Consider the following 25,127-nt stretch of genomic DNA (forward strand, 5'->3'; position numbering starts at 1 on the left):
GAGGTGCAGGCTTGAACTATGCTTTCACGCATGGTGAAGTAATAATCTTTATTTCAAACCTGCTGCAGAGGATTGAGTTCTAATCCTTATTGTGTTGCTAATGTGTTTCTTTTAACTTTAGCAGAAATGTAAAGCAAATATCAATGTTTGGATTTAGCATTTAAACCACTTTAAACTACCTTGAAAACAGAACTGTTTGTTGTAGGAAGTCTGGACAGGGCAGATAGGTAACAGTGTGTGGACTCTCCAGAACATGGATACAATGAGCAGACTATGTTACACCCTGCAATGCAGATAGAAGGAAATATTGTATAGCTGAATTTTAGGAGTTCAAGTCTTCTAAATCTGCAGGAAATGGTTTGAACTATAGATTTTTTTTCTGTTAAAATCTGGTATGTTAATACTGTGTTGTGAACGGATAGTTATGTGGATTCAATTAGTCAATATATTTATACCAGTTGGATTTCCTTTTTATTACTGATATGACATGTGCAGTTAATTTTGAAACCAAATTCCTCCTAATATAGAACAATTCCTTCTGTTCAGTCCACACCTCCCACCCAAAAGTTGTTTGTGGTCATGAATTAGTGTGCAAGTATGGTTTCTATTTCCAGGGGCTTGTGTAATAGCAACTATATTTGCCCTATTCTTGAGTAATACTGTTTTGGAAAGAAACTTTTAAACACTTGATGATTCTTGAATTTGTTCATTGGATATTAATTTTTATGCAAAAAACACATTCCAGTGAATTTCTGCATAAAGCAAAAAAAAGTCAGGAAGCAATCTGTTGACCTGACATGGAGAGATGGTGATAAATTGGTGTATTGGGTGAATATTTGAGTTCAAACATCTATGGTGAAGGTTTTTTTTCTGTTTGTTAGATCTGTGACTTTAGACAATAGACCAGGGGTCGGCAACCTGCGGCTCCGGAGCCGCATGCGTCTCTTTCATCTCTGTGCTGCGGCTCCCCTTGGTTTGTTATTTTTTTGAAATGTAATTCGAAATTTGAAGATTATGTTGATCTTGTACAATCTAAAAACGTTGTGGAGACCCCATTTCCTGGCACATCCAAACCGGCTCACAATTAGCCACCGTTCCGGCTAAGGGAGATAGCCCACGGGGGTTTGTGAGTACGTGTCTTTTGGAGCACCTGCGCCCACGGGGTCGGGTTGAGGGAGGCTTTAAAGCAAGGCTGTTTAGTTCGAATAAAGTTACCTTTGACTGCAGTGTCTATTTTAGCGCTGCGTGTAGCACACCGCTACAACGTGTTTTTTTATCGCTATTAATATACATCACCACTGCCAATGCCTGACACCCGCCAGTGCGCGCTTTCTTTTAATTCTTCGATCCAGGTAGGCTAACTATGGAGTAACCTTCAACCCAATGTCTTTTTTTCGGAGTTCAAAATGTTTTTGTTGCATGCAGAAATGTAATTTTGTTTTCTCTGCAGGAGTTCATCAATTTCATAAATGCAACACATTATAGTTTATTTATACATAGCATAAAGGCAAAAAAAACCATTGTATGCAGTGTTATTTCATTTTAAATGTCAAACGGGTTTTGTGGCTCCCAGTGTTTTCTTTTCTGTGGGAAATGGGTCCATATTGGCTCTTTCAGTGGTAAACGGTGCCGACCCCTGCAATAGACAGTAGGTGCAGGAATAAGCCATTCGGCCCTTCTAGCCAGCACCACCATTCACTGTGATCATGGCTGATCATACACAATCAGTACTCCGTTCCTGCCCTCTCCCCATATCCCTTGACCCCGATATCTATAAGAGCTCTATCTAACTCTCTCTTGAATGCATCCAGAGACTTGGCCTCCACTGCCTTCTGGGGCAGAGCATTCCACATATCCACCACTCTCTGGTTGAAAAAGTTTTTCTGCATCTCTGTTCTAAATGGCCTACCCCTTATTCTTAAACTGTGGCCTCTAGTTCTGGACTCACCCATCAGTGGGAACATGCTTCCTGCCTCCAGCGTGTCCAATCCCTTAATAATCTTATATGTTTCAATCAGATCCCCTCTCATCTTTCTAAATTCCAGTGTATACAAGCCCAGTTGCTCCAATCTTTCAACATATGACAGTCCTGCCATTCCGGGAATTAACCTTGTGAACCTACGCTGCACTCCCTCAATAGCAAGAATGTTCTTCCTCAAACTTGGAGACCAAAACTGCACACAATACTCCAGGTGGTGTCTCACCAGGGCCCTGTACAGCTGCAGAAGGACCTCTGTACTCCTATACTCAATTCCTCTTGTTATAAAGGCCAACATGCCATTAGCTTTCTTCACTGCTTGCTGTACCTGCAGGCTTGCTTTCATTGACTGATGTACAAGAACACCTAGATCTAGTTGTACTTCCCCTTTTCCTAACTTGACTCCATTTAGACAGTAATCTGCCTTCCTGTTCTTGCCACCAAAGTGGATAACCTCACATTTATCCACATTAAACTGCATCTGCCATACATTTGCCCACTCACCCAACCTGTCCAAGTCACCCTGCATTCTCATAACATCTTCCTGACATTTCACACTGCCACCCAGCTTTGTGTCATCAGCAAATTTGTTAATGTTACTTTTAATCCCTTCATCTAAATCATTAATGTATATTGTAAACAGCTGCGGTCCCAGCACCGAACCTTGTGGTACCCCGCTGGCCACAGCCTGCCATTCCGAAAGGGACCTGTTAATCGCTACTCTTTGTTTCCTGTCAGCCAGCCAATTTTCAATCCATGTCAGTACTTTGCCCCCATTACCATGTGCCCTAATTTTGCCCACTAATCTCCTATGTGGGACTTTATCAAAAGCTTTCTGGAAGTCCAGGTACACTACATCCACTGGCTCTCCCTTGTCCATTTTCAATTTGTCACTGGCACACTTCTATGATTAGAAGATTAGAACACACTTCCCTGTTAGAAATGTATCTTAAATGTTTGCCAAATCTTGTTATTCTGTGGCTCTCAGGTGCTCATAACTTTTTGTTCAAATTTTAAAGTGTGTTTAAAGTTGCTACTTTGGGCTTTGTGAGGGATTAGCAGATGAGTTGAGCAACATGGTATACTAAAGTCTGAAATTTAGTAATGAAAGGTGGTTTTGGCTTTCAGTTGCTGTATAAATAATGGTCCAATGATACTGAGATTAAAACTTGTAACAGTTGGTATGCTGTGTGAATAATACGTTGGATGAAATATTTTTAAAAAATTAATCCATTGTTGGCATTGACGTGTGTTTTCATAAAGGCAACTTCACATTGCATTTGTACACTAAAAATCACAAAGGCTGCCATATGTTCCTGTAAAAAAGGTTATCAGGATTGGGGAATTAAAAACTCTGAAGCAGAAGGTAGTAAGTCTTTTCAATGATTTTGGCAGGTGATATGCTGGCATGCAGACTTTGGATATTCTGATAAATTTGATACACTTAAGTTTTTGGAGTTGCACAGTATTTTGACTTCATTGAATTTAAGGGTTGGGGAATACTAGTACTGGGGGAAAGAAGGCTAGAGAGAGTATGGGATACATCAGCTATTGAGGCAGATGCTAAACCTTTGGAATTTCTAAATAGTCCGGTAATGGATTGAATCTACTAACCAACTGCATTTTCTCTTCCGAAACAGAAGATGAGTACAGTTTCAGTAATGTTTTAAGTTTTTGACCTACTTCACAAAAGCTCTAGTGAATTTTCCTACTTGTGGAGACAACCTAATGAAACATTTATTGCAGCATCGCATGTCACATTATTTTACAGGGAATATTCTACTTGCTTGGATTGCTGTAATGACCTTTGCTGACTATCCTCAAAGCCCCCAGCAGTCTGAAACTTCAAGCCGTCCCTTTGTATTTGGTTCTCTGGATCTCTGAATGCCAACTACAGTGTTAATAACCTGGGAAGACTATTTTACCCCCCCCCCCCACCTACATACTGAACGATTTGGGAAATTGTCTTTAATAACATGTAAAGTTTTTCTTGGGATTTTTTTGAATTATTATCTTCAGAGGAAGCTCAGTGACAGGATTAATTGTAGACAAAAATTGATACATCAGCTTTGTGGGTTCTGAATTATAGTGCAACAACAGTGCCCTTTCTAATATGTTGGATAATGGAATGGATTCCTAAACCATAATGCGTCACTTTTTGGTATAAATGATCTTTCATGTGGTGATAAATTATGCAATATAGGTAATACGTACTTGGGAAATGTGGAATGATGATCTGTGCTCCAAACTAGGGAAGAATCAAGATGATGATCATCACATTTAATGCTAATGAAATAATGCAACTAATGTACTATGTCATTTAATTTAATCAGTGTATGTTTAAACTGTAATTATAATAATCTTTTAACATTTGAGAAGTCTACTTCATGCTAATATATTAAATTAAAATGGATGCTAATTGCAAAGGTAGTTATCGGTAATTCGTGGGGGTGCCATGGTAGTGTAGCAGTTGGTGTAATGTTATTACTTCTAGGGACGTCGGAGTTCAGTCCCGACGTCCTTTGTAAGAAATTTTGTATGTTATTCCCTTGTGCATGCGGAAATCTTCCAGGTGTTCTGGTTTTCCTCGACAGCTCAAAAGGCGTATTGGTTAGTACGTTAATTGATCATTGTAAGTTGTCCTGTGATTAGGCTAGGGCTGAATAGGCCGGTTGTGGAGCAGTGAGGTTCTGGAAGGGCCTGTTCTGCACTTGATCTCCAAATAAAAATAAAATTATTCTTAATTAAGAACTGCTCATTTAAGTGTGATTGCAGGTGGCAATTGTTTGAACTGGGGAAATGATGGAAGGTGTGCATGCAGAGGAGGCTCTTGGCCAATTTGTTAATAAGTTGTAAGGCATAAAAGTGTGTTAGTTTTCACAATGAATAGGAAATAGAGCTGTGTGGATTATTTGGTAACATTTTTTTTAAATGCAGGGGTTGAAATTGATAAAAGTAACTAAATCAAAAATCTGTATTGAAAGTAACTTGGGAATCTCATGGATTAAGCAATTCATAGGAAATGCATCTCAGTTGTTAGATACTTAGCTGATTAGTCACTAGACTTTTAAGTTGGTATATCTACTTGTTTACAGTTATTTTGTTCTTAGATAATAGCCTTGACTCTGTTGCTGAGTCTACACACCATTCTTGAGAGAGAAACCTGGAGCCTTGAATGTGCTGCTCTGCCATTGAAGGTCAATTTAGACATTTATTTTTGTGGCTGAGCCATTATAACAGCATTCATTTTTCCATGTATAATTTGAGACCATAGGCCACAGGTCAAACCACAAATCTGGGATGGCAGGGTAAGCCATTAGAGCAGGGTTGAAATCAGTCGTATAGTGCGCAAGTGGGAGCTGTGGTCCACCATTTTCATTTGCATATGTAAGGTACAGTGCACCGAGAAACTTAGTTGCAGCAGCACCACAGGCACCGAGCATGATATAATCAGCATTCATAAGCAAAACAAATCAAAGCAAATTATACCTATTTTTTAAAAGGAATAACACTGTTAGAATAAAGTAATCCACAGATAAGCTCATTAGTACATACTGATCAGTGATCATAGTATACAGGGATTAGGGGTGTGCTGGTTGGTTCACGAACTACATGGTTGAAGTGGGATTCCTTCCTGGTGGCAGCTGCAGGATGGTATGGCCCAGATGGTAGATGTTGCCTTTTCAAAAAGGTGCCTCATATTACAGGCATTGGTGGGGGGCTGGGGGGAGAGGATGTGTCCACGATGTATTGGGCTGTGTCCATTACTCCCTGTATTTCTGTACGTTTGTATGAAACAACCAGCCAGGATACTTTCGGCGGTAGGTCTGTAGAAGTTTTACCTACTTGGTGGCAATCCTTATGATTCCATTTATGTGCTGTGTCCGAGACAGGTCACCCAAAACGTTAATATTGTGAAATTTAAAGCAAACTCCTGTAATTCTCTCTCTCTTCCCCCCCCACCCCCCGCCCGCTCATGTCAAGTGCATGTTTGCCACCCTCCTCCTTCCTGAAGTTCTCCCTTTAGTTTTAATGATGTCAAGCAAAAAATGGTTGGTGCCGGCCCATTCAACCAGGTGTCCTGTCTTGTTCCTGTGTGCTGACTTATCACTACCTGTGACTTTTGTCCAGCCTCAGTGGAGTCATTGGTGAATTTATATTTGGCTTTGGAGCTGTGATTAGCTGCACTGTCATGTGTATCGAAAGTAGACACTAAGTGCACGTAACCTTGAGGTGCACCTTTTGTGAATGCTCAGCTCGGTGATTATTACTAATTTGGAGGCCTGCTGATGAGAAAGTTGAGTTAAGTAGCTGCAGAAGCAGTTTCCAGCATACTGTTTCCCAGGATCTGCACATTTTTAGACTTGCAAAGAAAATGAGTAACCTGAAGTTGGAGAATTCTATGGAGTCCAGAAAGCTGTGCCTGGAAAGCAGTGCAGCTGCTTTGGTTTAAATGTGCCTTGATGAAACAATACGGGAGGTCCCAGACAGATCACAGTGAGATGGACAACTTACAGCGAATGCTGAGATGCTCTATAAAAATGATTATCCAAACTGCATTTAATTTCTACAGTATATAGAAATTTGGGTGACTTCCATACAAGCTTGAGCCTTTCTGATTTTTATATTAAATTCTATGATTTAATTCTGTGTCAGAATGGGACAAATTGCTGATAATTATCCACCTGTTCCCCTTGATTTGGCCTAGCTGATCTACTGGCAGGGCCCCACAATCTTTTCACCAATTACATCTTCCCATGGGTGTGCTCACTCTAAGTTCCTTCATTACTCAGCGTTGATTCATTTTCTCTCTGAACTGCTAACTGTTATTAACCCAGTCATACAATGACCTCTACAATTTTACCTCACAATTTTGGCCTCACTGTGTCAGAATTTTTTTGTTCTATACCATATCCACTAGTTCTCAACTCCTTATGAAGCTGCCCAAAGCTCCAGCAAGCAGTAATAAGGAAGCATTCAGCATGGATTGATACCTAAAATTTGTGTCATGGAAGTGGCCATCACTGAGTAGATACTCTAACATCCCATCCTGGATGTTCAATGAACTGTTTCAGACGCAGCACGTAGATGGAATCACAAGGAAGACACCCCAGTGTCTTTACTTTTAAAAGTTTGAGGGTTGGCTTGGAACTTCATGTCTCCCATAAATCAGAAGCTCAGCTAGATTAGCCACAAATACAATGGTTACAAAGCAGGTTATTAGTAAACTTTTTAAAACTATCTTCTCCAGTTCTGTCCATGGATCTTTGACTTGTTAACTGTCTTTCCACAGATACTGCTTGCCCTGCTGAGTGTTTCATGCATTGTTTTTCAGACCAGCACTGTTTAGTTCTCCAAAAATTATCACATGCTGCTCTAGAACAATAGGTACAAGTATTTGTATTGCTACTACATTGTACTGGCACATTATCATAGAACATGGTGTGCAGTTTTGGTCACCAAATTGCAGGAGGGATGTTAATAAGGTTGAAAGAGTGCAGAGAGGTTTACAAGGATGTTGCCGGGACTTGTGAAACTGAGTTACAGAGAAAGGTTGAATAGGTTAGGACTTTATTCCCTGGAGCGTAGAAGAATGAGGGGACATTTGATAAAGGTATATAAAATTGTGATGGGTATAGATAGTGAATGCAAGCAGGCTTTTTCCGCTGAGGCTAGGGGAGGAAAAAAACCAGAGGACATTGATGAAGGGGGAACAGTTTAAAGGGAACATTAGGGGGGCTTCTTCACACAGTGGTGGGATTGTGGAATGAACTGCCAGATGAAGTGGTGAATGCAGGCTCACTTTTAACATTTAAGAAAAGCTTGCGATGAGAGGTGTATGGAGGGATATGGTCCAGGTGCAGTTCAATGGGACTAGGCAGAAAAATGGTTTGGCACAGCCAAGAAGTGCCAAAAGGCCTGTTTCTGTGCTGTAATGTTTTATGGTTCTAACCAATACTTCATTTTGAGAGACTTCTGATTTAAATATCCATGATGCAGATGTATTCAAAACCACAAGGAAGAATTAGAGCAGGTGACAAGAACTTTACCAGGGAGGTTTTAGAATTGTAAAGAAGAAAATTACACTTGTGGAAATTCCGATGTTGGAGCCTTGGCAGCTGAAGGCACATATCAATTTTTGTTCGTTTGTTGAGTGGGGTCTGGGAAGCTAATATTCATTCCCATCCTAATTGCCATTGAGGTTTTGGTGATGGTGAGGTGCTGCAGTTCTGAAAGAATTCCACATTGCTGTTGGCTAAGATTTGGCACCAGTGATACTTCCAAGTCTCTCAACCACAAGAAAATCTGCAGATGCCGGAAATCCAAAGCAGCACAGCTGGAGGAACTCAGCAGGCCAGACAGCATCTATGGAAAAGAGTAAACAGTTGACACTTTGGGCCAAGACCGTTTGCTAATGTTTGTGTTCATAAGCAATAAAAAGTGCATTGAGTCCCAAATTAATCAAAGCCAAGACAGTTTGGAAATTGCTTCTTGCTAGTAATCTGCTTGTAAGTAGCATCAATGATTGTATTGAGTTATGGTGCATTGCAAAAAGGTTTATTTTAAGCAAACAGTTTCATATTTTCTCTAAATGAGTGTCATAAAACTTGATGCAGATCCAAAATCTGTATGAATTTGAAAGATATTCTGCAAGTGTAGGGGATATCTAAGCACCTACATCAATTAGATTGTCTACTTTTTTCTTCAGACATTGATATCTTTCTGCTAACTTCAGTTTTAGCTAATCATTATGTATCTGAATAATTTGTGGTTATTTTGATATCTTGAGCTTTATACCTTAATTCCGTTACCATGGAATAATAGTATTGAACTGTAGAAGGTGGGCTGAAAGTGGGTGCTCTACATTATACTATAAAAATGCATAGGGTTTGAAAGTCAAGATGTGCAAGGAAAGGCTTTGTAAAAATTTTTAATACCTGTATTAAAGTAAATTTGGTGCTGCAGCTTGCTGACATGCACTGTATTGTCATTATGTATTGTGCACACATACTGTACACTGTTTATATCAAGCTATCAGTAATGTGGGCTTGTAATTTTAGAAAGTTTACTACAAATTATTTTCGGTATTTCAAAAGTACATTGTTATGTTACATTTCAAAATAATTTTTAAACTCCAACTTTTTTCCCAACAAGTCACTATTATTTACATGCTCAGACTCAACCATGAGCTGTATAATGTCCCGTGTCACATGGTAATGCACAATAAGAAGCCTATTTGCAACCTTCAGAATGCATAGCTCCGTGCATACGCTACTTGGCGTTTTCTGGATATTCATGCAGGAAACAAAGCCAATTTTGCACTTTTTAACGATTCATTTTTGTTAAAGCCATGTGTGTTTACCATAATTACCTTCAAGAATGGTAGAGTAGTCCTATGAGGTATCAATCTGCAAAGGTCACCAAAATCTTAATTTTTTCCTGTGCACCCCCCAATTCCATAACGTTTGAAAACGTTTAGGGCTTGTCTGAAAGAGTTGGACAGCGACACGAGTTGATGTCAAAACTTAGATTAATAACTTTGTATCCAAGCTATTTTGCTTTGTTCAAACTCATATCATGAATCTGTACATCAAGGTTTACTCAGTACCTGTGTCCCAAGTGTTCTGAAATGTGTGCATTTTTATTTATGTAAGCCCTTTGATTGTGAGAGCAAGCCAGGGAGGTTAAGAGATGTCGTGAGATTTCTTTTGTATGCCATCCAAATCCTGCACCAGTATATTGCAGTAGCAAACAGGTTGATCTAATTTTAAGAGCTAATTGTTAAGTAGATCACAATACATGATGCCACCTTGTGAATAACTTGTAATAAAAGTGCAGCAGTCTGCTTAGAAGTTGGAAAAGCTTAATCATTAAAATTGGAGCTTCAGCAAAAAGTGTAATGTTCTTGTGAAACTACACCTATGCTGAACAAGCAAATGAGCTGTAGCTGAATAAATATGTAGCAGGACACAGTTTCTGGGAGAACTCAGCAGTTCAAACAACATCCAAGGAGGGAAATGAACAGTGTTTCAGACTGAAGTCCTTCATCAGGATTTATGAACACCTATCTCTTTCAATTTCTCTAATTTCTATTTATCATTTCTAATTGCTTCCGGTGTTTGTTTGATCTCAAGCTTTCAATGCACTTTAAAGAGCAGTACAGCAGTTTGTTCTAAGTTTTCACTTTACTGAGCTATAATGGACAATTAAGGAGCAAATCAAATGTCAATTCTGTAACTGAGCCTGAATTTTGTTTTTAAGGTGTGTCCAGAGGAGTTGGCTTCATTCGGTTTGACAAAAGGGTGGAAGCAGAGGAAGCAATCAAAGGGTTAAATGGGCAGAAGCCTCCGAATGCCACGGAGCCAATCACAGTCAAATTTGCCAATAATCCAAGTCAGAAAACCAACCAGGCAATCCTCTCACAGCTGTACCAATCTCCAAACAGACGATATCCAGGGCCTCTCCATCATCAGGCACAAAGGTTAAGGTATGACGAATATCCTCACGAGGCATTATTACAATTTAGTGTGGATATCTTAACACTTATTGGGAGTAAGTGCTTCTTTGATGTTACCTGGATGCTGAATTAGGTATACATGGCAGCTTAATTTTTTTCATTATGCTGAAGTTTGACCTGGATACTTAATGTGCAGAATCAGTGATTTTCATGTTGCAGCTCTAGGCAATGCCAGTTTAAAAATGAATATTTGGCTTCTGTTGTATTTTTTTTATCTAGTTTGCAGTATTTGTGGTGTTTAGCTTCATATAAAACATAATTCCACCAATGTTTTGCTGTGGATTATGTGAGTCTTTCCCAACACAGTCTAAAATGTATCATAACAACCTTTTGTCTGCAGTTCACACCAGATTGATGTAAGTAGCTTGTCATGTTGACACACACTGAACTTGCTGACCTAAGCTATGGTCATAGTTCTTGAATTATATTTGACTTCTATATTTCTACATATCAACAGCAATCATTTGATTAATTCTGGACTAATTTGTTGTTAAATTGAACTTGGCCAATGGATTTCTGGAACACCTTACATACTTTGAAGGTTTAATAAGCTGTTAGCGGTGAGCTCTGCTTTTTGACCTTTAGTACCTTGTTTAACCAGAATCAATTGATTAAAGGCAATTGATTTCCCAAGAGTTATAGATCTTGTTTAGCTCGTGCACAGTTGTTTTCTTAGTACTCCTCTTCTGACCTAATGTGTCAGAAAGCAAATACAAATAGCTTAGAGGTTAGTTTACAAATTTGCCTTTAATTCTGCAAAATGGCTCTCAACAGAAATGATTCCAAACAGAAAATGGTACAGCGTAAGCACGAGAGATTCTGTAGATGCCAGAAATCCAGAGCAACATGCAAAATGCTGGAGGAACGCAGCAGGTCAGACAGCATCTACAGAGTAATAAACATCAATGTTTCAGGCAGAGATCTTTCATCAGGCTTTGAGAGGAGGGAGGAAGTCAGAGTAAGTTGGTGGGGGCTGTGGGAGAAGAGGTACAGGCTGGCAACTGAAAGATGAAGATGGGAGAGGGAGGAATGAAGTGAGAAGCTGGGGAGGTGGTAGGTAGAAGAGGTAAAGGGCTGGCGAAGTAGGAATCTGACAGAACACTTGGCTGTGATAGCAAGTCTGGATGTGCACCTGTTCGAAGAGTTAGAGAAAAGCAGAGACCGGAGGGGGGATAGCAGTACTGCCAGTGAATATTGTTGGCAGTTTAACTTCTGGGCCAACGTGCCGGTATGTTTTAAACTCCTAATGTATTTTAAGGTGTGTTTGAAGGGAAGTGGCAAAGAAAATAGGACGAAAAATAGTAATTCAGTGTTTTTGTACATGTGCTTTTCATGAAATCAGTGGTTGCATATTTTGATTTAACCACATCTTTCCCGTTAGCGATGTCACTTTCTGAGGTTAATCATTCTGCAATTACTTTTGCAGATTATTCATAACTGGGGATATCTAGGCAATAAGTAGAATTGTATAGGTTCAGACTTAATCCAGTTTGATCTGTCATCGTCTGAAATTGCAAATAGCCACATGATCAATTTAAAAGTTGTAGTACAATCTGAGATTCTGTTTTATCGGTTGATACAAGCTTGACCCATTCTTTCTGTATGCAGTATCTATTGACTGTGTTGTGTTTCATTTTGGCCTAGATTTGTATTTCTGAAGGTTGCTCGTGGAATTGTCAAAGTCTGAGTGATAGGATTTGGTGAATTGCATCTGATCTGGTACATGGGCGGTAGAGTTTTATTTTGTTCATTGAGTCTGTGCAAGTCCTTAACTGGAAATTTAAAAATCTGAAACTACTCAGCATGTCTTTTTGTTAGTGCATACCTGCATTAAATTTTCTGGCTGAACATGAAATTAATGAATCTGAACAGTCAGGAATTCTCCAGAATAGAACTAATGCCATTCTGTATGGCTTTCAGACACTCTTTCCAGAGGCCTATGGCACTGTATAATGTTAGCACCCCTTCAAAAGCAGATGAAGCAGACCCTTCATGGTCGTGCTTTATCCAGTTTAGTTTTGAATACCTTTGAGAAAGTGGAGCACCTTAAATATATAATGATTTAGCCTATTGCCGGCTTTTGGATAGTGTTACACATCAGTTTTTCTTCTTGCTCCATAATCTCAAGTTATTTTTCCCTTGAAGTACTTAATGTCTTTAGAATATTGCATTTCAACTTCATTGTGACAGGTACGATAAGCTAAATAACAGCAAGAACAATCTCTACTGGATTGCTATGTATATATGCACACACTTTATTTGGTTCATTCAGGGAAGAGGATTTATCATATTTTTAATGTCTGATTTGGCATTGCTATTGATCAACTGCCTCTGTAAGGGAAACTAGGACTGGACAATGGATGTCAGTGACATTCACATTTTATCAGTGAATATGTATGTTTCTATTCACTGTTTTAACAGTATATTTTAGAACATGATGGGCTGCAGAATTTTTTAAGAAAAAGTTTTGTTAAATATATACCTAATTGTTAGTCTTTTAATTTTGTTCACTTCATTTGAATTTCTTGCTATCTGCATGTTCATCAAGTCCTGGTTGGACTAGTGGTACTAACACAGAATATTTGTTCTTTGACCTGTGTAATTTCTAGTGGGTCTACTGTTTCTGGGGAAATTGTCAAATCTGCAGTTTCTATTACATGGGTAATTTTATACTTACTTTAATTTAAAGTAGGTTTATAAAATGATACTTCATCAAAAGGATCTCTTGCACTTACCTCACAACCTTCTGTTCAGAAAAATTCGTCAAACTGGTTAATACACTTAGTACTCTGTGCTTAGTTGAGTCTAATGTGCAATAAGATAATCTTATTTTACTGGTTAGCTCCAGTCATTATTGGACGGACTAGACGTAGATGTTCCTTTTACTTTGTGAAGCTGTCTGAAATATCAAAGTAATTTTACATTTAAAAACATTTCCTGTGGTTGGCTTCAAGCGCTCTTGGCCAACTAAAGTTTTCTTGGTCTTTTCTGGAATTCTTCTAAATACGATATAATTGCTGAGTCATGTTCTTTGGACACCTTTATCACACTAATCCAGTGCTGATATTTGTTCTTGAAAGCTCATTAATCAGGATTCATTCTCCTGCCATTAATACCTTGGATGCAATTGAAGAATCCCCACTAACTTTGTGTCTCCCTCAGTATTAATTTTCTGTACAACTTCCATTCCTCCACTTCAGTAATTGGTTATATTTGCGCAGTAATACTAATTCTAAGTGGTCACCAGTAGAAAAGGTGAGCACTTCAAGTTTCGGGGCATCAGCCTCTCAGAGGATCTATCCTGGGCCCAGTGTATTGTTGCAGTCTTGGAGGCAAGTCAGCAGCTGTACTTCATGAGGAGTTTGAAGAAGTTTTGTACGTCACCAAAAGCTATCTCAGAGTTTTACGGATGTATGATCGAGAGCATTCTGATTGCATCACTGCCAGATATGGAGGCTGCAATGCACGGGATAGAAAAAAGCTGCAGAGGGTTATAGACTCAGCTAGCTTCATCATGGGCACCAGCCTCTCCTCCATCAAGAATATTTTCAAAAGGCAATGCCTCATCCTTCATGAAGGACTCTCACCATCCAGGATATGCCTTCTCATTATTACCATCAGGGTGGATGCAAAGGGAATATAAAGATGCGTTCTCAACAGTTATGGAACAGCTTCTTCCCCTCTGTCAAAAGATTTCTCAGCAGTCTTAAGAACCCATCAGCACCACCTCACTACTTTGCTTTCAGTTTGCACTATTTTATTTCTTATTGTAACGTATAGTAATGATTGTTCTATAGTGCTGCTGTGAAACAGATTTCATGACATGTCTGTGATAATAAATCTGAGTCTGAAGTGAAAGATTCTCTAGTGTTCTAATCATATATTTGGTAATGTTTCCTTTTTTCCACTGTTTCATAAACATCTTGATAAAGTCTGCTTATTTGTCCCTTTTTTAAGCCAGGTTTCTGTTCTTGTTGCTAATCAGTCCCATATAACAGGCTGCCTGCCGCTCACACTTAACCATGCTCCGTATTTACCATCAACACTTCAAGCCTGTATTAGACTTGCAGGTTAGTCATTTGTTTAAGTCTGCCATTTTCTGAATTATTTCTAAAACTAATGCACTTTTAATTTTAATATGTAATTATGATATCTGGACTCGCACTTCAAGTTAAACTTCCTGTTGCAACATTGGAGCCTTACATCCTGAAGCTGCTTCAGTCTCCCAGAATGCAGAGTCCTCCCTTCACCATCTTTGAACTTCTGAGCCGTCGTACCCTAGGTCATGGCGCTGGCAGTAATATGAATTGTTACTTCCTTGTGTAAGTCATCCCTAAGTAATGCATGGGTTTCAGTTTTACAGACATTCTTCAGTCTATTTATGAGTCAAGATGTTCCCTTAATCAATCTTTTAAAAAAAAAACACCCTGCAGCCTCTAGATTTTATTATTGCACTACAGATGCAATGAATGACATACTTGTAAAAAACCAATGCCCCTCGAGCACTCTCCTTTCCACCCCCCCCCCCCAAGCTATTGTACTTACCAGATTTAGTTATATACTTGTAAGAATGAAGTTGAAGGTTGTGGCATAAATGTAAGCTTCTAATGTTTAAAACCTTTCTGTTGGAAGTGAAAGTGTCTGAGATTTTGGGCTCACTCCATGGAATAATTCGATTAATTATGCTCATAGTCATAACACAGAAATGGACCTGCCAGTCCAGCTCCTCCATACTGTTCAAGTTGCCTTCCTGAGCCAGTTCCACTTGGCTGTATTTGGCCTATATCTGTTCAAATTATTTTGTGATGCCCATGATACCAAGCCCATTTAGCCCAATGAACTTGTGTTGCTCCTCAAAGCTAATCATTAAGCTCCAAGGCCCATGCCTCAAAACCTCGTGTAACTGAATCCTTCATGTCCTCACTTGCAGATCCCAGTGAGTGTGGATTGGCAACATCTGCTCCACAATCTCTATCAGCACAGGTACACTATAAGGCTGTGTGCTTAGACCCTGCTCTCTTTGCTTATATTTAGGATGGAGTGGAAGCGCAGCTCCAATGTCTTACTCAAGTTTGCTGACAACACCACCAAAAGTGGGGGCTGCTCAGCATATAGGAGGGAAATTGAAAACTTGACTGAGTGGTGACATACTAGCAACCTCTTACTCAATGTCAGCAACACCAGGGAGCTGAGTATTGACTGAAGGAGGAAACTAAAGGTCCATCACCCAGTCTTTATCATGAGATCAGAGTGGTGAGGGTTCACAACTTTAAAATCCTTGGTGTTATTTCAGAGGATCTGTCCTGGGTCGAGCATGTAACTGCCATCATGGCCTGGTATAGAAACACCAATGCCCTTCAATGGAAAAGCCTATAAAAAGTAGCCCAGTCCTTCAGGGCTAAAGCCCTTCCCACCATTGAGCTGTCTATGTGGAATGTGGTTGGAGGAAAGAGGAATCCATCATTAATGTCCTCCACCATCCAGGCTGTTCTCTATTCTCACTGCTGTCATTAGGAAGGAGGTATGGAAGTTCGGGTGTCACACCACCAGCTTCAGGAACAGTTAGTTCACCTCAGCCACTAGGCTCTTGAACCAGAGGGGGATAACTTCACTCACCCCAACACCGAACTGTTCCCATAACCTTTCAAGAACTGTACAGCTCACATTCTCAATATTTATTGTTTATTGTGAACATGAGAGATTCTGCTGATACTGGAAATCCAAAGCACAACACACAAAGTGCTGGAGGAACTCAACAGGTTAGGCAGCATCTAAGTAAATTAAACTGCCAAAGTTTTGTCCCCATACCCTTCTTCAGGACTGGAAAGGAAGAGTAAAGACACCATAATGAAAAGGTGGGGGCAGGGGAAGGAGGACTAGCCGTATCCATAATTTCAATTTAAAAAAATAAAGCAATTAGTATGCCAGCTTTCCAAGAATCCTGTCATTATTTGTTATTCCTTACTGTTTAATAAACAAGGTTCTAATTCTGGTGTCTAGTTCTGTATGTGATTACAGCTCAGCCTTTAACACAATAGTGCTCTCAGTTCCAATCAGCAAGCTTCAAAACCTGGGCAACTCTTAAGGATGGAGGAGTATATTCCATCTAGCTAGCCCCCAATGTACATCGATTTCTCCTTCTGGTAACTTTTTCCTCTTCTATCCCCTTCTCTGGCCTCTTACTACTTCTCACTTACCTATCACCTCTTCCTGGAGGAACTCAGCCCGTAAGGTAGCTTTGATTTCCCTAACTTCTGGTAATGTCCACCACCCTATCCCTCCTCTTCCATTCCCACTCTGGCTCCCCTCATGCCTCCTTTCTCCTCACCTGCCTATCATCTTCCCCGATGCCCTTCCACCTTTCCTTCCTTTCCATGCTTTGCTCCACTCTCTTCCCCCCACCCCAATCAGATTCCCCTTTCTCTAGTGCTTTACCTTTCCTATGCACCTGTCTTCACCTTTCACATTCCAGCTTGTCTTCCTTCCCTTCCCACCTTTTTATCCTGGCATCTTCCCCCTTTTCCTGACGATGAATCTCTGCCCAAAACATCGACTGTTTATTCATTTTCACTGATGCTGCTGTGTTCCTCCAGCATTTCGTGTGTTGCTGTTATTTCATCTGCCATCAGATGTACAAGTAGTGAACATTAACTCATACTTTAGCTATGCAGAGATTGCAGGTGCTTTGGGATGTCATGAGGCAAGTCATTTCTTGCAGGATATCTAGCCTATGACTTGCTGGTCAGTGCTAAATCCCAAAATGTCAGTGGGAGACTTTGGTAATGTTGACATGATCATCATTTGGCATTTTAGAGGTATGAAAGTTCATTGCTACCTATCAACCCATGCTTAAGTACTGTCTGTATGTTGCATGCAGTGCTGCAGGTATGGGCTAAATTTTCTGAATTTGCAAATAGAAATTGGCCATCATGCAATTATCAGCACACATCTCCTTTTTCAGACTTTGAGATAGAAAGAAAGTCATAATGATGCCTCTACTTATGATGCTTCAATGTAATTATGGGAAGGACAGGACTGGACCTAGAATTGAGATTTTTGATTGGAGAAAGGCTAACTTTGAGGGGATGCGAAGGGATTTAGAGAGAGTGGATTGGGTCAAGTTGTTTTATGGGAAGGATGTAATAGAGAAATGGAGGTCATTTAAGGGTGAAATTATGAGGGTACAGAATCTTTATGTTCCTGTTAGGGTGAAAGGAAAGGTTAAAGGTTTGAGAGCACCATGGTTTTCAAGGGATATTAGAAATTTGGTTCAGAAAAAGAGGGATGTCTACAATAGATATAGGCAGCATGGAGTAAAGGAATTGCTCGAGGAATATAAAGAATGTAAAAGGAATCTTAAGAAAGAGATTAGAAAAGCTAAAAGAAGATACGAGGTTGGTTTGGCAAATAAGGTGAAAGTAAATCCGAAAGGTTTCTACAGTTATATTAAAAGCAAGAGGATAGTGAGGGATAAAATTGGCCCCTTAGAGAAACAGAGTGGTCAGCTATGTGTGGAACCGAAGGAGATGGGAGAGATTTTGAATGATTTCTTCTCTTCGGTATTCACTAAGGAGAAGGATATTGAATTGTCTAAGGTGTGGGAAACAAGTAAGGAAGTTATGGAACCTATGACAATTAAAGAGGTGGAGGTACTGGCGCTTTTAAGAAATTTAAAAGTGGATAAATCTCCGGGTCCTGACAGGATATTCCCCAGGACCTTGAGGGAAGTTTGTGTAGAAATAGCAGGAGCTCTGACAGAGATCTTTAATATGTCATTAGAAACGGGGATTGTGCCAGAGGATTGGCGTATTGCTCATGTGGTTCCATTGTTTAAAAAGGGTTCTAGAAGTAAGCCTAGCAATTATAGACCTGTCAGTTTGACATCAGTGGTGGGTAAATTAATGGAAAGTATTCTTAGAGATAGTATTTATAATTATCTGGATAGACGGGATCTGATTAGAAGTAGCCAGCATGGATTTGTGCGTGGAAGGTCATGTTTGACAAACCTTATTGAATTTTTTGAAGAAGTTACGAGGAATGTTGACGAGGGTAAGGCAGTGGATGTAGTCTATATGGACTTCAGCAAAGCCTTTGACAAAGTTCCACATGGAAGGTTAGTTAAGAAGGTTCAGTCGTTAGGTATTAATGCTGGAGTAATAAAATGGATTCAACAGTGGCTAGTTGGGAGATGCCAGAGAGTAGTGGTGGATAATTGTTTATCGGGATGGAGGCCGGTGACTAGCGGGGTGCCTCAGGGATCTGTTTTGGGCCCAATGTTGTTTGTAATATACATAAATGATCTGGATGATGGGGTGGTAAATTGGATTAGTAAGTATGCCGATGATACTAAGGTAGGAGGTGTTGTGGATAATGAGGTGGATTTTCAAAGCTTGCAGGGAGATTTATGCCGGTTAGAAGAATGGGCTAAACGTTGGCAGATGGAGTTTAATGCTGAGAAGTGTGAGGTTCTACATTTTGGCAGGAATAATCCAAATAGAACATACAGAGTAAATGGTAGGGCATTGAGGAATGCAGAGGAACAGAGAGATCTAGGAATAACTGTGCATAGTTCCCTGAAAGTGGAGTCTCATGTAGATAGGGTGGTGAAGAGGGCTTTTGGAACGCTGGCCTTTATAAATCAAAGCATTGAGTACAGAAGTTGGGATGTAATGCTAAAGTTGTACAAGGCATTGGTAAGGCCAAATTTGGAATATTGTGTGCAGTTCTGGTCACCGAATTATAGCAAAGATATCAATAAATTAGAGAGAGTGCAGAGACGATTTACTAGGATGTTACCTGGGTTTCAGCAATTAAGTTACAGAGAAAGGTTGAACAAGTTAGGTCTCTATTCACTGGAGTGTAGAAGGTTGAGGGGGGATTTGATCGAGGTATTTAAAATTTTGAGAGGGATAGATAGAGTTGACGTGAACAGGCTGTTTCCATTGAGAGTAGGGGAGATTCAAACTAGAGGACATGATTTGAGAGTTACGGGGCAGAAGTTTAAGGGAAACACGAGGGGGTATTTATTTACTCAAAGAGTGATAGCTGTGTGGAATGAGCTTCCTGTAGAAGTAGTAGAGGCCAGTTCAGTTGTGTCATTTAAGGTAAAATTGGATAGGTATATGGACAGGAAAGGAGTGGAGGGTTATGGGCTGAGTGCGGGTAGGTGAGACTAGGTGAGATTAAAGGTTCGGCACGGACTAGGAGGGCCAAGATGGCCTGTTTCTGTGCTGTGATTGTTATATTGTTATATGATGCATTTGAAGATGGTGGGCTAATAAATAGCCACATTTTATTGACAAAGCACACCTGGGCAATTTTTCATGTTTGGTATTTTGTCAGTTTTGTAATTATATAGGGACAGCTTGCTTGAAAGTATGGTGGTGCATGTTTTCAGTCTCTCAAACTCAAATCAAATTCACTGAAGATTAGCTACTGCGATGATGAGTATCTGGAAGTTACAACTGATCATCCACTTGACACCTTTCCCGAAGATGGGAATTCATCTTTTGTGTTCACGTGATGGATCCAGCTAACACGGGCGGTGGGAATGTTCTTGGAACCGCCTCTTTCTGTTAACTTTAATTATTTAATTTAATTCAGAAACAAAAGAAAATCTGCAGGTGCTGGAAATCTGAGCAGCGCACATAAAATGCTGGAGGAACTCAGCAGGCCAGGCATATCCAATTCAATTCACTTATTCGCCATACGTGAATACAGCCAACTGAGACAGTGTTACTCCGTGCCAAAGAGCAAAACGCAGTAGCAACAGTCCCAGACAGCCCATAGCACATACAAGATGGCAAACAGAAAGATATCAGTAAGTTACAGCCACGTAAATAGTCCAGACCTGCGGCAAGAGTGACACAAAAATCTGCGGTCGATCACAGTACAGCTCATCTTTCTCCTGGTGGCTGTAAGCAGGTGACACCACAGCTTGAGGCCTGGACCTTGCTATGACCTTCAATGCAAATAGGATTTGGGGTCCATTAGAACTTTTGAGAGTCCATCCTGCTACAGTACACAGGTGAGAAGCAGACTGGCAATTCATTGACCAACCAACCCCACCCCCCAAAAAAAAATCCCATGCTGGTACTGTGACAGAGGATCTAGGACAGTGTCCCTGCTGCTGATAAACCCGCCTATTTGAGTAATCTGGTCTGCAGATAGTTGAGAGGAGAACTTTCCAAGGTTGTTTGGGCTGGGAGCTGCTTTGCTGTGTGTGAACTCCATGTCTGCTTGTCAGTATGGTTTTCTTAGTTGCAGTTTGGAGCTATGACCTATCTGAGTGGCACCTTTGCCATTTTAAAGTCTTTGAGCCTGAAGTAATGATAAGCTTGTATTTTTTGGTAATTGCTAATGACTACCACCATAAGTTAATACATTTTTCAATTTTCACAGCTGGGATTTGAATTCTGATCTCCAGATTGGTTATCCAGGTCTCAATTATTCATTTAGTTACTCAACTGCTGCATCAACACGATCTTGTTGTGAGTTGTTTGGTGTCCAGTGCTGACATCAAACAGGTGTGGGTAATCCATGCAGTAGATTACTGTCTTTGTGCAAAAGACCTTTCTTAAAGGTGAGCAGCAGATGCTGCCACTGACCACAAAATCTGGCCCCTTTGTTCAGATTAAGGAAAACGTGAAAACTTAAATTAAAACCATGCAGCAAGGAAACAGACTGCTCAGTCCAACTGATTTATGCGGACCAGTATTCCTCTCTTTGCTCATCCCATCTGGCCTGTATCCCTCTAAATCTTTCCTATCCATGTACCTGTCCAGATTCCTTTTCAATGTCAATGTACCCACCTACAACCAACTACCAGAGTGACAGATGTAATCTTAACTGCAGTGCCGCAACCTTTACTGTGGTACTTTGTACTTTAAATCTGTCCTTGCAGTTCCAATGGAAACGAAGCATATTATGATAGATGTCTTCCAGTTTAGTATTTGCCATATTTTTAAAATTATAACATTTTGGTGGTAGTTTTGTAACTGCCCAGAATGCTATCTGACTTGAGTGTCTGTTCTGGTGAAGTATTTATGTTGGGGTGGACCAAATTGAAGGACCTATTCTGTGTTAAATGTAACTTTCATTTGGTAAAGTAGATGTTGTGTGTCATGTACCGGCACGTGGAGTGACCACTCCATTGCGTATCTTGTCACTTGCTCGCTATAGCCAAAGTCATTATTGGAGTCAGTTCTGCTGATAAGCATTGAGCTCTGATTATTACATTGCTGTGCGTTTTGTTTTTTTTTCTTCCCCTACAGAGATAATTATAGCTCGCTGAATTATTTCAAAGACTGATCCTGTAGCCTGTTCTATCATTTCAGTAATGGCTGTAGCACAATACAGTAGATACTGGTTAATTGGGACACATTGAGACAGGTACATATTGGCCCAATTAAGTGGCTGCTCCAATTAGCCAAAGTTTCATGGAAGTAGTTTAAAAAAGACAAACTACATTTAACTGAGAACTAAATAATGTATTTAAATGAAATACAGAGCAAGTTGGAACACTACCGATGCTATAACAGTACTATAAAACTGTATTAATAGTTATTGGTGGAGGAATTCATCCAGTGTATGCTGCCATGTTCTTTTGACTAAATAAACAAAATCAGAGCAGACAGTGCAGATGATGGACTGCCTTCCTGCATGAAGTAGTGTCAAAAATCCCTGCTTTTTAATTCGATTGGTCGGGCCAATAAATAACACAAGCATACTTTCAAATTCTTCATAGTTCCTAATTTGCTGAAGTAGTGAAATTGTTTCTAGTTGTTTTGGGCATCTCCAAGCCTGGATGCTTGAAACCACAGCGAACAAAAGTTTTGAATTGTCTCGCTGCTTATTTCTCATCAAATATCAGTGACAAAAATCATTGTTTTTTAAACTATCATATGTGAATAATACCAAGCTCTGAGCATGGTGCATTGTCACTAACAGCCACCTCTAAGTGCACGTGACTACTGTTAGAAACTGTTTGCAACAGTTTCTTGTCCCAATTAAGCAGCATACTGCCCAAAATAAACAAAGGGAGTCCTGTCTACTTGATCAGTTTGTTTAATAGTAGTCCCAAGTAAGTTGCTGCCCTGTTTAAAAGATAGCTCAATTAACCAGAATCTGGAATGCTATGGTTTGATTACTGGACACTTTTAAGACATTGCTTTCTGCACTAAATATAGTTTTTCGTGTGTATCTTGTGTATTGAATTGCCCAATGTTTGTTTTGCAGGTTGGACAATCTCCTAAATATGGCTTACGGTGTCAAGAGGTAATTGTCTCTATTTTGATCTTTAGCATTTTTCCTTTAGATATGTTGAAATAATCCATTATCTTGAAAGTATAGCATATCTGAGAAGGAAGAGTAGGCATCAGTTTGAATAGATTAGGTTAAATTATTAAAGCTAGAAGCAGAATGCTGAATTTTAAAGATGTCATTCCTATTTTGGGAATAATGCTGCAAGTTAATTTGAATTCTTAAGTGTGAGTCATTTTATTCCATACTGTTGTATAAAATGGTTTGTTAATTCACAATTTTAAAAGTACCCAAATGAGCAAATCATTTCAATACGGCTCTAGCACTTTGTGTACAGTACACATTTTACATCTGTTTTCTGAACTCAAACTTCATTTGTTTGAATGTTAATTGTTTGGTCTCCTATTACTATGATTGGGGAGGAGGTAATCTTTGAACAATTACCTTGATGATTCTCTAATTTCCTTAATTTTTCTAAAAATGTAGACTGGCTAGTATTGTCTCATTGAATAAATTAGACTTTTACAGAGCTAACAATATAATGTGTGCTACTGCATATGGATAATTACAATTTGAACATTTTGTATTAAATGGTATAATGTAACTGTTTTTGAATTCCAATATAAGTGTTCATATTAGTTTGTTTTAATCTGCACTTTCTAGTCATGGATGAGTATCTATTGTAGCTTCTTACTTTTGGCAGGTTTTCACCAATGACCATTGATGGAATGACCAGTTTGGCAGGCATCAATATCCCTGGGCATGCTGGAACAGGCTGGTGTATCTTTGTTTACAATTTAGCACCTGATGCAGATGAGAGTATTCTTTGGCAAATGTTTGGACCATTTGGTGCAGTGACCAATGTGAAAGTCATCCGTGACTTTAACACAAACAAGTGCAAAGGCTTTGGATTTGTGACTATGACCAACTATGATGAAGCAGCCATGGCAATAGCCAGCTTAAATGGATACCGTCTAGGGGACAGAGTACTGCAGGTCTCCTTCAAAACCAACAAAACGCACAAAGCCTAATATGTAACATAACTGTTATATAGCTATTCAAAAAGACATGTTAAAGCAAAACTTTATATACTAGTGCAAAGACTTTGTAAGTCAGTGTTAAGAGAGAAGATTGACTATTTAGCATCCTAAGAATGAGAGGGTTTTATATTGCTGGTAACTTTGCATTAAATCTTCTTTCATAGCTTTTATGTTTTGAAAATAAGACGAGAAGTGCAGGTTTTTTTCTTACCTGTCACAAAACATTCTAGTGCCTCCTTTGAAGGAGGTGGACCTTTTAAAAAGAAACTGTTTCAGCTGAAGGAAGAAAGACTCCTAGATTTTTACACAACTGCCTTGAAACAGAACATAAAGTGAATTTGTGAGGCTTTGTTTCTTTTTCCTTTTTTAAAAGAAAATATATTTTGGTCAAGTATTTGATTTGCCTTTAAATTCATTGCATTTAAGTGATCAGTTTCAAAATGTTGGTTTACATTTTGTTTTCTTTATTTACATGTTAAGTAAAGTTTTATTTTGATAAGATTTTGGATTGGGAAAGGGTGGGCTGCAATTATACCTTATTGTAAGGTTCTTGGAAAATCTTTTTTTTTCGTAACACAGTACCTTGCCAAAGAGAGAGAGCCTCTTTGCTGAAGTGGATTTAAAAAAAAAGCATCTATTTTTATAAAAGAAATTTGGAGAAACTTTTTACAGGACCTGGAACAAATATTTTGACTTGGTTACTTTGGGAATCTCTTCATATGACATCTAGTGAGCTTTTGAAAAATTTAAAAAACCAGGAAATTTCCAGTGGCTGGCATTTATTGGAAAGTCTTGTAATGTAGAGATTATCTTGAAGACCTTTGTATTACCAAGATATAGAACCAGTGGGCACTGTGGGTTTCGTTTGTATAATCAGTGGATCATCCTGGATATTTGTGACAAAACGGCTCACATTTAATTGTGATTTCAAGAATTAAAAAGAGGCTTAACATTGAGACAGTGCATGCAAATATATCAATTATTGAAAATTGGGGGAAATGTGTTCTTCCTGAAAGTATTCCCTTCTGTTAAAGCTCAAGGTGTTTAGTGATGTACACTCTCCTGCTGTATTGTCCGTGCTGGAATTGGGTGGAAAAAAAATGATTTGGAGTTGCTTTGCGATACAAATTTCAAAGCAATCGGAATAAATTTGGAAAATGCAGAAGTATAATAGACTGCACCTGAGCATTGTGTATTGTAAATAAGTCCTTGTGTTATGGACCTTTTCTGCTTTTTGTTTTTTGACTACATGCCGAGTGCTGTTAAAAGAACCTGAATGCTTTGTATGTTTTTGGTTTCCTGTAGACTGCATTAACATTACTTGAAGTTT

The 25,127-nt window shown here is 39.3% G+C and overlaps 1 protein-coding gene across 9 annotated transcripts in view; it reads left to right on the forward strand.

Moving 5' to 3' along the window:
* Positions 1-23,788, forward strand: part of elavl2 (ELAV like neuron-specific RNA binding protein 2) — a 61,187-nt gene extending 37,399 nt beyond the window's left edge. For 2 of the 9 annotated variants that reach the window (XM_059969103.1, XM_059969105.1), the window contains exons 4-7: positions 7,192-7,194; positions 10,241-10,466; positions 22,734-22,772; positions 23,461-23,788. In XM_059969103.1, coding sequence (XP_059825086.1) covers positions 7,192-7,194; positions 10,241-10,466; positions 22,734-22,772; positions 23,461-23,788 — 596 coding nt within the window. Of the gene's footprint in view, positions 1-7,191; positions 7,195-8,007; positions 8,013-10,240; positions 10,467-11,366; positions 11,370-22,733; positions 22,773-23,443 lie in introns of all 9 variants that reach the window. The other 7 variants (XM_059969102.1, XM_059969099.1, XM_059969101.1 and 4 more) reach the window with 5 other exon arrangements.
* The last annotated feature ends 1,339 nt before the right edge of the window (positions 23,789-25,127 follow it).

This window comes from Hypanus sabinus, chromosome 5, assembly GCF_030144855.1.
Source record: "Hypanus sabinus isolate sHypSab1 chromosome 5, sHypSab1.hap1, whole genome shotgun sequence".
Taxonomy (NCBI): Eukaryota; Metazoa; Chordata; class Chondrichthyes; order Myliobatiformes; family Dasyatidae; genus Hypanus; species Hypanus sabinus.